Here is a 16,277-nt window from a genome sequence, read left to right as displayed (position 1 = left end):
CTGACTTGCAGTACCTCTCTAAATCCAGTATCACGATTATCCTCAAATTGGTATGACGGGGCCTTTATACATAATAATTCACGCGCTCAATATCATACGCAGCAACCAGTTTATTCTCAGTGAAGACTTCACGTTATTTCTGAGCCATGGGAGACAAGTGGAGCAGCAGCAGGACCACCACCACAAATTTCAGTGGTGTTTGCAGTATGCAATAACTTCTGCACTGATGCAGGGCTGAGCTACAGAGATGACTGCAAAAAATTTGGACATAAATTGGTATTTGGACACAAATTGGTGGCAAAGAGGAACAAGTACATTCTTCACCAGACTCTAACCCAGTAACCTGACAGAACAGAAGGTTAATGAGTGCTACCATGCAAAATGGCAGAAAGCTTCACACCTAACGTGGAGGCTGCCAAAGTTTAATTTTGATTGCCAAAGCTGTTAAAGCACTCTGATGGGCAACAGATGGCTTATGCAACGAAATGTAGAGAAATGTAAGAGGCCAGCAAAAAAGTCTGTTGAAAGTACTACCCTCAAAGGTCACACTGTGGCACACAGATCAGAGAAAAGATCTGAAGGGTTAGAGTAGGCAGAACATTAAATCTTTCAGCACAACGCTTGGAAGCGGCAACAAAAAGCAAACAATTCTGCAAAGTATAAATAAAGGGTACCGAAGCAAGTCAAAGGACATTATTCTTCCACTGCATAAAAGGTCTGATGAGACCACATGTAGAGTACCATACTCTGTTCTAGCTGCCTTATTTTTAAAGCGGCTATTATGAAGTTGAATGGGGTAAAGCAAAGGGCAACCCACACAACTCCTACATTCGCAGAGTCTAAAACAGCAAGGACACAAACTTTTGGTTTACACACAAAAAAATCAGGATCTGAGCACCCAGAGTTCTCATTGACCAGGAGGAGGTTGCAGGACTGCTGGAAAACAGGCCCACAACAAACTCCCATACTATGTTGCAATATGGCCCTGACGTCTTCTGGACATTAAAGTTCTCATGATTCTTTTTATGAGTGCCTGTGTTCAATTTTATTCTGCCTCGTTAAATATTTGCTGCAAACAAATTGAAACCAGAACTTTATAAACAGCAACACATAATAATTGTCATTTTAAACTAAACTAGAGGTTTTTTCCTCTGACAATGGCCAGATGCTATAGAGGAAGGTGAAGAAGAAATACCCATAACATACAGAATAGCCAGTCTAAGGGGAAAGACTCTTCCCAAGTGCAGGAGGTATTTGTTTTATGCCTAAATCACAAAATGTTACCTGTCATGTTTTAAATCTCGTACAGTATTCATGCATTTGTTCTCATTACTTATATAAATGTCTCCTTTCTGAATCTTTCTAGACAGCTTGACTCAATTACTTCTTCCAGCAGTAAGTCCTTCAGGTTAATTACATGCAATGTAAAATTACACATTTCTTCCCCCCTCCTTGCTTTCAAACCCACCAAACACTCCCTGGAGTGTCCCTTCTCCACTCACTGTTTTAAATGCCTTTGCTATATCCTCCTATTCATTGCCAGGATCGAGCCCCAATCCTGTGAAGAGTTAACTTATTGTTAAAGCTGCACATCAACCCTAGTTGCACCAAGATGCAAATTTAACAGTCCTCACCTTTTCAGTGTCTCCAAATGCTGACAACCCTTTCCTAGTTCCCTTATCTTTGAGATGAGGGAACAAGAGTCAGGAACAAGTGAGATGCTACTGTAATCTCCTTCGCAGTATTTTTTAAGCTTCACTTCATTCCCCGCTTCAGCTTAATATGTGGGTTTCTTTTCGTAACTGCTGTTGCACAGTGGGCAAATGCTTGCACAGAACTCTGGACTCTCAGAAGCCCAGGTCTTCTCCCCAAGTGGTTTTAATTAATTCACTTCTGGCCATAAATTGTTTCAATGTGCTGTTGTGCATTGTTAAGCAGCTGCTCCTTGCAGCACACGTCACATGTGGAGAAGACATCCATGTGATAACACTATGAAGCCACTCAATAAATATTACCACGCAACTTTGACAGCTAATCCACCTTCCTCTGAAATTTTTCTAGTGATTCAACCTCTTCAGCAACCTCATGAAGTCACATTGTCCCAGAAACACTTTCTTCTCCTCTCTTTCCCACCTCCCCAGATAAAGGGGAACTCTACCAAATCCCGGGCAACAGCACTGCTGCTGAGTTTTAAGCCCCACCCAAATCACACTTTTGGACTATGTTACAACGTATTTCACATTGACTGGTGAAAATTTGTGGCCAGGCTTTGAGAGTTATTTGGATGAAAGATGCTGTAAGAATCCAAGATCATTATCATTTCACTTGGATATGTTTTTATCTTCCTTACGATCCCTAAATTATTGGTGGCATGGTGCTGAACTGAACTACAGTGCAGCTGTACTCAGGCACTAGCATGAGTTCATTTGGTCCAAGACAGGGTGATTTCCATAAAATGTAAATGGATTTCTATGTCCAAAACACGGAATTCCTCACTATAGCTTTAAAATTTTATTAAAACAAAACACCAAACCCACATCCTCATACATCTCAATAAAATTCTTATTCCAGGAGGTGTAAAAACATAACACAGACTTTACAGTTTGGCCCTACATGCTAGTGTACCACCCATGAAGAACTACAGGTCACTTCTCAAGAGCTTATATGGCCACTGAACATGAAAAGACAGCATTTTAGGGGTGAATCAAGGGCAAGAGAAGTTCTGGGAGACTGCAGGGGAAAACCACAACAACTGCCTGGAGACAACTACGGGTCAGCTGGTGAGCCCTTTAGGAATGAGGTCTAGATGTATATGTGTTGACTATGAGGAGATACAGAAAAGTATGCAGATAAAACGATCAAAATATCATCCCAGGGTTCAAAGAAAGGTCTATCAAACTAGTCCATATCCACTGGACAAATGCAGCTTTGCTGATGTCTGAGCAATCTGCTAAGAATATAACACAGTTTTCTGTTTTCTGATGTTTAAAAAGAAAAAAAAAAGAAAGGTTCTATGCATAACGATATGTTTTACAATCTCTGATACTATCTTACTGGGGTGATAAACAACATGAAGACATCACACACATTTTGCCTCTGGTTTACAAGATACTACACACTGGCTACACAAAGCCAAGCAAGGACAGGATTCACACTGAGTTAGCATTTGTTTACCCCTTTCACACAAGGTAACCCCATTTTCTGCAAGCAGCTAGGCCATCATCTGATCACTTTGTGCTCGTTTCTTCACACAGCTGTACCCCCTTACAGTGCTGGCTATAGGAAACCATCTATTTAGAAAATAGATTCCTACAGCAGTAGTAAAAGATGCAAGTTCAAAGCATGCATTTACACGCTGTCACTAAACATATTTTTAATTAGCTTTACCAAGGCTAAATTTATATCCAAGCGTGACTAACATGCTCGCAATGCTTCAGCCTGTTTCTTCAATGAAAACATCAAAACCAGAACTGTAAAACTAATGGCTTCTCCAGGGCTATTCTCTTTACAGCATCTCAGTCCAGTTCATATGCAGCTTCTCCCAGGCTTTCCGATGACACATAGCCACGTCCCCTGCCAACACTTCTTTAACCCAACAAGTGACCTAGATCTTCTAGCATTCAGAAAGAAAATACCAGTTTCTTTGCAGAGCAACCTGATTTTTTTTTTGTTATTCCTTTCACTTCTTGAAAAAGTAAGCAAGATAACATTCAGTGATGTTAGCAGCAAGACAGTTAAGATGCTACAATTCAGGGGGAACTTCTACCATCCAAGAAGTATAGTTTAAAAAGACAGGCATCCTAGCTATCGGAAGAATTCCCAGTGGAGATCAGTTATAGCACAGGATGTCATTATATGTCACAGGTAAACTGAAAGTATGCCAAAGGCAAGTTTTCGTACATAAGCAGGCTGGCTGTGAGAATTCCAAAATGCAGTCACGCACAACCAGTGCAAAACCAGAACACAGCACTCTCCAGCAACTTTTGCTCAAGAGGCCTCCCTTAGCTCTTACTATTTCACTTAATATAATGATCAGTAGCAAGAGATGCCTCTGCACAGCCCTATAGGAAGGGAGGCTGCCTGTGTCTCTCTCCCTAGTTCCACGTGGCCTCACAGAAATACCCTACAGCCTTAACTTAATAACACTGCAAGATTAAAGCACTGCCACCCTGTCACGCTTTGACAGCTTGGAATGGGAGGCTTTAAACTCAACTGAGAGCATGACACTGTGTTACAAAGCCTGTTACTCTTCTAATTATGCATTTTGTATTTGGAACTGGGAAAGTAAAAGACAGTAATCTTTTAGGCTTCCATTTGAAAACTCATAATAAGGTCAGTTTTCATTTTTGAGTGTCTGTTCCACACACAGCCTCTATTATCTAGCCGATGACTGCATCGAAGAGTGCTACTTGGGATATCCCTGGAGCAGAGATCTGTGCCTGAACCAGGAAGTAAGGAGAAAAATATTCCATAAGAAGTCATTAATAAGGGCTACGATGCTACGGTACTATTATATCCACAACTGAAGGAAAGAACAGGAGGGAAGAGCCTACTCAAAACCAAAAGACAAGCTGAATGAGATGCCAAAGCTTTCTTTCTGATAACTATGCACCTGTCTATAAGTAAAATCACTTGGTTCCCTCTGAAATCACCTATGTATCTGCTTCATGGATCTCCAGCAGTTGACAGGCATCTTCCACCATGCAAAATCCATGTGAGCACACCCCATCTTTCTTCCTTCTCCAAGGCAGTTCCCTCAGAGAAGACAGCATTTGGAGTGGACAATAGTGCAACCCGGTTTCTGTAGGGAGCCTGTCAGCTCCTTGGGAACTGTTTTTCTGCTTCTGCCAAATGTACGGTCAAACTACACCCTGGCCTTGGTCTAGGCTGTCAGGACAGGCTGCGGGAACCTGATTCCAAAGAGTCTGATTTAGCCAAAAGGGACCAACATATGCTATAAATCAAGAGACAAAACAGCGAGCTGCAGCAAGGACAATGAACAGCCAAGTCCTTGCCTGCTGGTTGCACAGGAAACTACACTTGACCAGAACATCTGGGACCTAAGAGTAAGATAAAAAAGAAATCACAGAGCTGGCTCAGAAGGGCATATGGGAGGGCAGGAGCAGGCTCAGAGAAAATCTGAGGTTTTGCATGTTCCTAAAATGTTGATGGTTCCAGGCACCATTTAAATCTCAACCCATACTTAGCAGGGTCACTGCTGGAAAGAAAAAAATCAAAACTAAACTTTATTTTCTGACATATTGTTTGAGTCCAAGAGAAGATTATGTCCTAGGTCCTAACTGGGATCCAGATTAGTTAGACAGAAGTTTTTGTAATGTTTTTCTGACTGAACTCTCCAATACAAGCTTCCTGCCAACGTATGTGACTGTAGAGGTGTCTAGAAGCCAAACTTGCGGTCATATGAAGTGTGCAGTGTGAGACAATCATTCAAAATTCATTTTTAAAACACCACAAAATTCTCAGAGAAGGTAGTTATCAAACAGTGTCAGTGTTAAGAACACACAAAAATATTTAGTGATACATTTGGTATTTTTCAGCTCTTCCCCTTTCAGATTTCTGAAGGTATTTAAAAGCACCCTTCTACAGCAGTTCATTTATAGTTTTGGAAGAACATGTTCTGCTATACACCCAATGCTAGAGCATTAAAGATACTTTGAGACAAATAGTGTTTTAAATCAATCTCTGCCTGAACAGAGCCAGAAGTTCAGCTGTGGCCAAAAAAAGAAAGCAGAAAGAACAAACCATGTATCTAAAATCCTCTCTAGACATGCAACCAATGGCTAACTAAACCAGGCAGCACTGGCCATGAGGGAGCATAGTATTTCTCTGTTATCTGGATATTTAACACTCAGAGGAAGAGCAGTCTGTGTCATCCATCAGTAGAGCCAGAAACCTGATGCTTGAGGACTGGCTCTGAAAGCTTAGCAATCGTTTAAGATGTGGAGATACAGTCTCTATAGGCCTCCTCTGGTGCACAGAGGCCTGGGGGAACTCCTGTTCCTGGCTGTATTTCCTGTGACCTGCCACAGTAAAAACTCCAGAGTGCAGGGCTCTTCCTCGCTCCTTCCCAGATCAAGGACTCCGATCGGAAAAACATTTGCAAGCATTAGGGAGCCCTTACTGTCTCAATGACTCATTCCTCACCGCTTCCCTCAGATTCCTGGACAGCGGTCGCCCACCCCTCCCTAACCCCTGGAGGGTGAAATAAAGTACTCTAGCTGGTTAACAGGGAGGTCTGCAAAAGTCATTTCATAGCATTTTAAAAACTCTCGTTTGCTTTTCATTTTTGTAATCTTCTTGTCCACCTGCCCATGCCACACCTGTGCCTCTCACTGCACATTTTCTGTGGCACTGCATCCACTCTATTCTTCTTACACCACTGTTTCCCCTCCTCCGATTCCACACCAACATTTCCTAACACCTCTCTGCTCCTTTTCTGCATCCACTTCTCCATATTCCTCTTCCCAGGGCGTATTCAGATATCCACACAAACAAGGCACTCTCTTCATCCATCTCCCCGCCTCCCCAGTGTACTCCTCGCTCCCACCTGCCCTTCCCTCACTGCCTCCAGAACGACGAGATCAAATCTCAAATCTGACAGCCACCTCCTCTTCGCACACTGGTCTCTCCAGCAGCAGGAGAGACCAGCACCACTGTCTGCCTTGAATTAGCATTTCAGCCACACCTTTTCTTCCTCATCCTGGGCAAGACTATGGGGGACTTCTACCACAAAGTAGCTGCTCCCAAATGTTCCCCTCTGCAGTCTCTCTTCTCTGGGCTCTCCTCTCACCTTCATCTCTTACACACAACCAGCTCTGCACAATCAACTTCCCTGTTTCTGACTATACAGCTGGATCACTCTTTTACTCTTGTCAAACTCCCACTTTTTTCCTATCAAAAATGCAACTTCCACATCAATGATCCACCCTAATCCTCCCGTTCGCTGCAAGTTTCCTTGGTCTTATATTTCCACTTGGCTTAGAAACATACAATTGGAGGATGCTGTGTTCTGCTACCAAAGGAAATCACCTTATAATCCTCTTCACCAACTGATCCAGCTCCAGTGTTGATGCTGTTGGGTTCTTTGCTTCCTTCACTCTTGCTGGAGTGCCACTCCACTATCTCTGATCATTTGAAATTTTCTTCTAATTTCTAACAATGATTACACCAGTCTATAGCTGGTGTGAACAGTTCTTTTTCCTCCCTTGTGCTTAGTTCCTGATTTTTTTTATAGGTACTAATCACATACACCCTAAATCTTCATTTTGTTAGCCTAACTAAGCTATAGTCTTCAGGTTATAATCAGACGTATTCATCATTTTCTTGATGAGCCCAGAAGTCCTCTCCTGTCTCCCTTCCAGTTTAAATCAACTTTCTCACAAATTACCAGAATTACAAACTGAGAGCCAGGACACTCTCCAAGGAGCGTTCATGCTTCCCAGCTCTGCTGGCAATAATCCAAAACAAGAGCATCACATTTGCCTTTTCTGTTTTACATCATGTTGGTGGCTCACGTATCCTGTGATTGACTAATACACCCGAAGTTGGAAGGGATGAGGACAAAAAATATCATCCTATAGCAGAAATTATTTTAATTCATTCACAAACATGCTTTTGCATCCTGTGCTACTTAATTTCAAGTAGCTACTTCTGTTACAGCAATCCTGAATGTCAGCCTGTAGGATATTTCCATCCTCCAGGTGTTTTCTTCCTCTGCCAGCCCATCAGATTTTGTCAGCATGCTCCTGCTTTTATGTCACCAACCCTAACAAACACATGACAGCAGTTCAGTCGCAGGACTGACCTATGTAGAACTCCCACAGGCACCTGTCTCCAGACCAACAGTCTCTCTTTCAGCTTAAGCTGCAGCAGCAGCTCTTCTTCAACAGGTACTTAAAAATATTTCATAATTCCTCATTCTCCCCAGGCACTAATTTTTTTGGAGTGATTTCAAGAGCAGATTTTCAAACAAACAAACAGTTTAAGCCCACAGCCTTTTTAAATCCAGAGCAGTTATCTTCACGAGATCACTATCTCCTACCTACCTAAATCATACCTTCCCCATGCCAAATACAGGCACCACTGCTGTTCTCCAGCCATACAACAGCATTTCTGACTTGATCGATGAATTAAAACTCCTTGCTGCTTGACTATCATTTCTTACACCAGTGCCTTTGTAGTTTTGGGCAGGACACTACCAGCTGCCCAGCACGGGCACATTAAGCTCTTGGAGACAAAGCTTGAAGACATGAAAAAGCCCCACGCACCATCATTACCATCAACCTCTAGATTGACCTTTGTCATCCTTATAGAAAACAGGTAAAAATTCATTTGGTTTTTTGGCTTATATATAGATTAAGTTTAATTCCTAGCTCCTTCTCTCTATGAAGCAGACATATTCTTTTGTTGTTCTCATACAGCTGAGAAAACTTTATCTGTTTGTTTTCACCTCCTTTGTAAGGCTTGACTTTCAGCAACTCTTATTTTAACTCTTGGATACAGCTTTGTCTGTTGACAAGAGCTTTTCTCTATTTGTCAAAATCTAATTCCTAAACAAAAAAATAAAAATCTTTTCTAGATTATTATTCAGGCACCCTTGTCTGAAAGTTTTTTTCCCTTATTCAAACTACAAGTCAAGGTAGTGTTTGCAGTTTGGACTCTCCAACTTCCAAGCTCACACATTCAACTATCCGAACTTCCTACTTCGCTTGACTTCACCAAACACTTTCCAGAGTTTCCAAGTGTGCCACTGTAAAGCTAAGCATCTCACAGACCTACTCTACTTACCTTTCTACAGAATTTAAGGCAAACCGCACTGACACAGCATCACCTCATATTGGATGAAAGAATTGGCTGGCACTAGTATCTATTGCCTTGGTACAATTCCTGCCAGTTGCTGAGAACATTCATCTAACCAGGTAGCCTTAAACCACTCCCTCACTTGCCTCTTTGCTATTTATATGGTCATTCATTTTCTTCCTGCCTTATTGTCTTACACCATTCATTCTTTTCTCTTTCTGCTACTGTAAGGCCCATTCTGCTAGCCCCTAGCTGTGGTTCATCTTCAGTGTATGCATCCACTGGCATATGGCGCAAACACAACAACCAGGCCAAGTACCTTCAATAGAAAGGCCTTTTTTCCATCCCTCCTATCTTCAATTTTGTCCACTCCATAGTCGAGCAGTTTCAGTATTTCAATTTAATCTCATTCCACATCTGCAGTCCCAGCTCCTCAAATTCTCCAGCCCTTGTTCCTCCTTGCAAAGGACCCCTTGAACAATTCTCATTTCTATCATTTGACAAATGCAGAAGTTTCTTTCCTGTGGTCATCCTCTAATCCTTTCATTTGTCCAGTGGATCCCATCCACATCCTACACTTTCTCTTGTCCCTTTTGCCCTCCATAGTCCCATCACTCAGCTAGTCAAAATCTCTTTCAGTCTCCCACCTCTTAAACATTTCCCCCATCTCTCCACTTATTTGTCTACCTGCTGCTTTTTCCTTTCTCTGTCAACTGTTTACTTTTCAGTTTACTATTTACAATAAATCACTGACTGGAGTTCACCTCTTCCGAGGCTATTCATACTCTGTCAGCATACTGCTCCTGGCAACAGAAATTCAGGTGTTTAGCAGCTAATCTACTTTTACAGCCACTGCTTTACTGTTCTTATCTGCTTCTGGCTAAGGTATGACTCAGCTTGTCTTTGTTTCATTTCATGGGTACCTGGCTGTCAGTTCATGATCAAAAAACCCCACAGAACTCTAAACTTTTCACCTGTCTTTTCTGCTTTGTTGTCTTTTCTTCATGGACAATAGCACCATCCTGTTCAACACACAGGTGCCAGCCTCCCTATAGGCTGTCTTTACATCCTCAGAAGTAAGCTGAATCTCATTTTTCAGGTTCTTTCTGTGTCATAGTTTTAAAATACAACCTTCTCTTTCTAGCCACATCATTAAAATTCCTTGCTGCACTCTTAAACCTTTTATTCCAGTTACCAATATGCTTTTTTCTCTAGCCTGATGTAATGCCATTCAAAATGATGCTGAAAGTCCACTCAAAAGCCTGCTGTAGAAAGTATTCTCCTCATCTCCTCTTTTAGGCATGCCATCCATCTATACAAATCTCTACTCTCCATCCTTCTCTCTCACAAAGAAGTTAAGCCAGGTATCTCAGATCCATGGCTTGTTCCTGATCTTCACATCTTCTCTCTCAAGATCCTGGACATCTCCAAGGCCTATCTTGGAGACACCAAAACCCACTTCGTATTCAAAAAACGCCTTCGTGCTGTCTCTTGTTGAACCTATCGTGTTTGGGAGGTCTTCTGGCTCAACATCTCCAGAAGTTACATTTGACTTTTGAAGTCTTGTTGACTTTCCATTGCCTTGATGTCTACAAATAACTTGAGAAAAAAATCAGACTGTTGCAAAATTGACGCCAATGCCTTGGGTGTAATCAGCTGAGACAACACATGTGGACAGACAAGCCTTGATATTTAGGCTGTAAGTTCTTTTTAGTCAGGATAGTGCTTTTGTGCAGCATCTGTCACAACACTGAGCTACCACTAGAGCTTTTAATATTTCATAATATTGTAGTGCCTAAAGTCTTAAGCTTCGCTAAATATTTTGTGACTAAGTATTTAGTGACAAAACCAGTAGCTATTATTGGCATCCTTTGATGTCTAATATTAAATTTAAAGCTAAGAAATTTGGTGTTTATACAAAAGCTTCACACTTTTGAAAGCTATAGGACTGCTGATGACTGCATATGTCACAGCCTGTTTGTCTTTTTCTTTTATTAATTGTAGAAGTTTGAAACACAAGGAAGACATTTCTGTATGTAAATAAGCAAGTGTTTACAGTGCTTAAGCTGTAATCTTATGATTGGCTTTTCAACAGACCATTCTCTCCTAACAGGGCCAACCATTCAAGAACCCTGGATGGGTTCCTAGGATAGAGAATTTTAAGAAATGTTTATTAGACTTCGAGACATAAAAGATAGAGGTTCATTCACTTATGGGTACCTGTACACAAACATATTTGAGCAAGATTTCAAGCTTCTCAGTAATTAAAGGAATTGGTAATAAATCCCAACACACTCAGAATAAGTAAGACGTTTTATATTCCTTTCAACACAGTTTCTGTAAGTTTTCAGTTAGATCTGCATTTCTCTCAGACCCATCAAGTAATTTACCATCAAACACTTTTCAACTGAAAAGCCTCCAAATCACTTTACGAACGCAGCATCACTAAGAACTAAGCACTCTGGAACCACTGGATCAAGCTTCTGCTCTGACACCACACAATATTTAGAAGCCACATGCAACATCAAGGTTTTAAAAGACCTGAGCTTCCCAAGTCACAAGGAACTTGACCTGAACCAAGAAAGGACGAAAAGCTCAGTGCCTCTGTGAAGGTCAAGCCGTTAAGTAGACCTCTACAGAACACTAACTGACATTGAGAAAGAAACTTTTTAAAAAGTAAATCCAGGCACGCATATAATCAGGAACAGAGGTGCTACATTTGTTACAAGAAAGGCTCAATACTTGCTGATGTACAAATTGGTTGTTCCCATACTCTTCAGCTGAACTTGCATCTTCAACCTAAGCATGACTTAGAGCACCATCAAAAAAATAAGGCCAACATAGATAAACCCAATACTTTATGAATTCAGTGCTGTGGATTTCAAAGCATAGAAAAAAAAAATAACATCATAAAACCCCATAAACTCCAGATTAAAAAACAAAAAACAAAATGCCACCTGATGACAATTATAAAAGAGACAATTAGGCTTTTCAAGGCAAAACTGCTGGGGGCAGGAATGGCTATTCATAAATAATGTTCTGGGTTAGAGGCTATTTATTGACTTTAGGACCACAGTAAAGCCATTAATAAAACAAGATCACAAAAAAAGCTTAAAATACTTTATGTTCTGAAGAGCTTAAGGGAAACAAACAGCCCATATGTTTAAAAATATGTTTAAGTAATATGCATGAGATTTTTTGCTCATGAAAGACACCAGCCCGGAAGCTGAAGTCACCAATTTATGCCCAGAACAGGTGCAGACTTCTGACACGCTGCGTCCTTCCCCACAAACAGGGCTCAATTCTGACCTGAAAAAACTAATGCTAGCCACAGAAAGCTAAAAGTCACATCCGTGACCTTGTAAGTCCCTTGCCCTCCTATTAAGATTGGCACCATCAGCTGTGGTGATGATCTCAGGAACATAGATGCACTCTTCCTTTGAGAATATCACCAAGACCTGGCAAATTCCTTCTACAGACTAGGAACAACATAGCCGACACAGGAAAAAAAGTCTACTTTTCTAAAGTATGTTTATGGGACACAGACATCTTCAAAATCATCTCTACCTCTTACACAAAACCACCAGCTGGGAAATTCACGGGAGCTCAAAAATACTTTCTAGTATTTTTCCTAGGAAAAACAGGAGGCAGAGATGGGAAATCTGCCACTCGAAGGAAGCACATTTGAAATTATCTGTTCTGACTGGAACTCTGTGTACTTCTTGGAAACATGGGAAGGGGAGATTCTAAGCACTATCTGCATGCAGGACAGAATTTGCTTATCTTTCTTGACTGTGGTTTCAGCGCTGCTGCATTGCTTTATGTCACGGAACTTCACAAGAACATGATTTGATATAAATCTCAGGGCAGTTTTAAAAGCCTTTAAAATACCAGTCTGGATACTACATCAAACCAAGTTCTTACATCATTGCCTTTGATCCTGAAGAAAACATATAAACATAACAAAATAATATGAAAGTTATAGCCACCTCCTGAAGATCTGGCTCAAACTGCCACAGCTGCACTGATTCCAATGAAGTGAGGACATTTTATATCAGCTGGGGACTTGGCCTGACAAAGGTGAAGCACTCAGCAGCATGCCAAATTGAGTGCGTGTGCATTTAAGCTCATTTTACTTACCACTAAAGCCTTCGTGCTTTGAAATGTACCTCTGAAAAACAGTACAGAGCTGTAATTCTTGCAGAAATGCAGACAATTAATTTCTCATCTGGCTGAGAAAGCACTACAAAAATAAGACCGAAACCTATATTCACTTAACTTTTCAGGAAGTTTCCGCTAACTTTTGACAGATCTTCATTACTCAAAATACTATGACTACCTATTTGGGAGACCTGAGATAGGTTCCTAACAGCAGAAACAAGCCACAGCGCAGTCTGAAACAACCGTTAAATGTTCAACTGCTCAGGCCATAAGCTAAGATCCTTATTCCTGCACTAAGTATCATCTGACCCCTCGCCACAACTGGTCAAATCTTTTTTACACGTCAAGAAAAGCGGAAGAGTCAACGCAAGGAGAGAGTTATTTCAGATGACCCAGGCAGACAACTTCAGTGTTTGGGTTTTTTTGAAGAGTGAGAGCAGTCAGTGCTAAAAGTTAATATCATAACGATTCGTGTGGAATTCAGCTCCCTGGAGCAGGCTCCAAAGTCCATGAGCAGCCTTCCAAAATGCCACCGCGCCAGCTTTACTTACGCCTAGCCATCTCGCTCCTTTGTTGGCAGCCTGTTGAATCTGTACTCTTTTCAGGGTGACATGGTAAACAGCTCCCTCTTCTACCTCTTCACCTCCGTCCTGAATTGTGCTCTGCCAGGAAAAGGGGAAAGGAAAAAAAAAAAAAGAGAGAGAAAAGAACATTTTCACTCCTCTGCTAACCACAATTTATACCAGGTGCTGTGCTGCTTCACACAGAGCTGAGGGCAGAAGATGGGCTGCACAAAGTAAATGCAACAATCCAAGCGATACGGGACACTTTTAGATTGAGGGAACACTGGAGATATTCTTGGCAAACTGTCCTTTCCTGTGGTATCAAGATACCCTGACTTTCCATTTAACTATTTTTCCTAGACTAGCACATATTTAAAATAGTTGTATAAAGTCTTTTCTAAGGAAATAGTTTGGTTTTGATTAGCAGTCTTCTCTTCCCTCTCCCTCCCCCCTTCTCTAAAGCAATTAATCTCTTTGGCCTTTCATTTATGGAAGGAATTGCACTTTTTAAAACTGTAGAATTACTTAGGCAGGCAGCTTTTAAATGCCTGTTAGCTTCAAAGTTTAAAATACAGCAACCTTTTATTTCTTTTGACAGGAGGGATCCAAAGCGTGTGTGGTTTGCTTTTCCAAAACCTATTATTTCAAGCTACAAAAAACTTTACGGAGCCGAGGCTTTAAAACTCACACATAATAGAAAGCGGATTAAAAAAATAAAGAATAAAAAAAAAGAAGTAGCGCAAGTAACCCCTTCCAAACTTCCCGCGGACATGTGCTGCAGTGACTCCTCATTCCCCAGCCGATGGCCCGGACAAAAGCGCGCGACAGAACCCCCGCGCCCCAATTTCTGCCGGGGTGGGGGCCTCCCCCCCTCCGGAGCACCCTCCGGGCCCTGCCGGGCTCAGGCACAGGCACACGGTTCCCGGGGAAGGCGAGCATCGCTCCGAGCGGGGACGAGCAGGGAGGCGGCAGCGCGCAGCGGCTCCGGCGAGGCTGCGGGGAGCGGCGGGCGGCGCGCCCGGGCCACCCCGCCGGCACCGGCACCCCGCGGGCAGGGGAAGGGGGGGACGGGACGCCCGGTTACCATTTTCGCTTTCCACAGCAGTTTCATTCTCGATGCCTTCCCGGGCGCCTCGACGGGCCACGCCGCCGCTGCCCGCCGCCGCTCCGCCCTGTCAGCGGCCGCCGCCGCCGCGGGCCGGGCCGGGCCGAGCCGTGCGGCCCCTCGGCTCCGCGGCGCGGGAGGCGGGAGGGCGGGCGGCCGCGCCAGGCCCCGCCTCGGCCCGGGCTCGGCCCCGCCGAGGGGCTTCCTGTTTACCGCCGGCCGAGAAGGGACGGCGGGTTCAGCCGCCCCTGCCCGGCGCCGCGCCGGGACCGGCCGCGGGGCTGCCGCTGGCCGGGGCTCCGCCGCCCGGAGCGGGGCGTTCACCCACCCCCAGCTCCCTGGAAGAGGGACCAGGTGCGGCGCGTCCCGCTCGGCTTCCAGCGGGGACGGGGCCGGCGGGCAGCGCCTCCTTCCCGCCGCCGCCCGGGTGCAGCCGCACCGGCAGCGCCCGGTGCCCGCGGGCGGCCGGGGCAGGTGCCCAGCGCGCAGGGCCGGGCCGGGCCGCCTGGGGGGCTCCCTGCCCGCTCCTGGCGGGTTTTGAACTGTTCGAGCACTTGGAAAGGAAAACAGGCAGAAGGCGGGGATTTTAAGGCAAGCTTAGTTTAAAAAAGCTTACTTCCACGAGTTTGAAAGTAAGGAAGTTACACGTTGTGGGAAAGCCCAGCCCTGCTGCTGGCGGGGTTGTCGCGGTCCTGCTCTGCACTCGCCCACCGGGCAGTTCAGGGGGCTCAGACAGGAGCAGAGCAAGGGCCTTCCTCCTCCTCCTGCCCACCCCAGGCAGCAGGCAGCCCCCACCATGCTGGCTGGGGGGGCAGCCGCGGCCCCCCGCACCCCTGGGACCGTTGGCAGAAAACCTCCTCCCCCTGCCAGGGAGAAGCGAGAGCGGGGACAGGGGATGTGCAGATGTGCGGCAGCAGATAAGAAACCCGAGAAAACCAGGGGAGCCATGAGGCGCGGAGACGGGGGCTGTGCAGGTCGAGATGTGGAGGGGCACGGGGCGGAGCTCCTGCTCTGGGGAGATAAGGTTTAGGGTGATGGGAAACGGGAGGCATGGGGAGAGTATTCCTACCCGTGGGACCTGTACAGCTGGCACTGGGAAACAAACCTTGACTGTTCTCACCTGTCTCACCTCAAGAGAATGACTCTTCCTCTTGAAGAAGAAAAGTTCCTCAGACTGATTCTGTAGCCCATAAATTATCACATTTCCCACCTACCTCTTTACATAGACTAAACCCACAATGTCCTTAATTTTCGTCTGTGGGAGCCCCTTGCTCACACACAAGCCTGTCTGAACCGTGACCATCCTCTTACACGAGCACCAGCTGCAGACATCAGCATGCTAACATGAGGATCTCAAACCACCTTAAAAACACTGACTTAAGTTGCCTGCTGAGCTGTTTCTAGTTACCTGTTTTTTTGGGCTTACAAAGGAAAGCAGAGAGGAGTTGAATGCACAAATTACTGTGCAAGTCAATGAAAGCAGTAAGACTTGAACCAGAAAGTTCAAACCTCCTGAACCTCAGCTCTAACAGCCAGTATATTAACGTATTTATACACAAGTGTTACTACCAATTATCTCAGGAGCAGTGCTGGTTCAGAGAGACCATTATCACTTGCAGCTGTTAACA

General features: G+C 44.0%; 1 protein-coding gene across 2 annotated transcripts in view; it reads right to left on the bottom strand.

Annotated features, from left to right (window-relative positions):
- RGL1 (ral guanine nucleotide dissociation stimulator like 1) overlaps positions 1-14,767 on the bottom strand; it is a 77,076-nt gene extending 62,309 nt beyond the window's left edge. For both annotated transcript variants that reach the window (XM_074877103.1, XM_074877104.1), the window contains exons 1-2: positions 14,629-14,767; positions 13,533-13,643 (exon numbers count right to left, since the gene is read on the bottom strand). In XM_074877103.1, the coding sequence (XP_074733204.1) occupies positions 13,533-13,643; positions 14,629-14,655 (138 nt within the window). In that variant the 5' untranslated portion in view covers positions 14,656-14,767. The remainder of the gene's footprint in view (positions 1-13,532; positions 13,644-14,628) is intronic.
- Positions 14,768-16,277: the final 1,510 nt, after the last annotated feature.

Source organism: Strix uralensis, chromosome 8, assembly GCF_047716275.1.
Source record: "Strix uralensis isolate ZFMK-TIS-50842 chromosome 8, bStrUra1, whole genome shotgun sequence".
In the NCBI taxonomy this organism is placed as follows: Eukaryota; Metazoa; Chordata; class Aves; order Strigiformes; family Strigidae; genus Strix; species Strix uralensis.
Note: the sequence above shows the minus strand (reverse complement) of the source record. Positions and strands in the feature narration are given on the sequence as shown.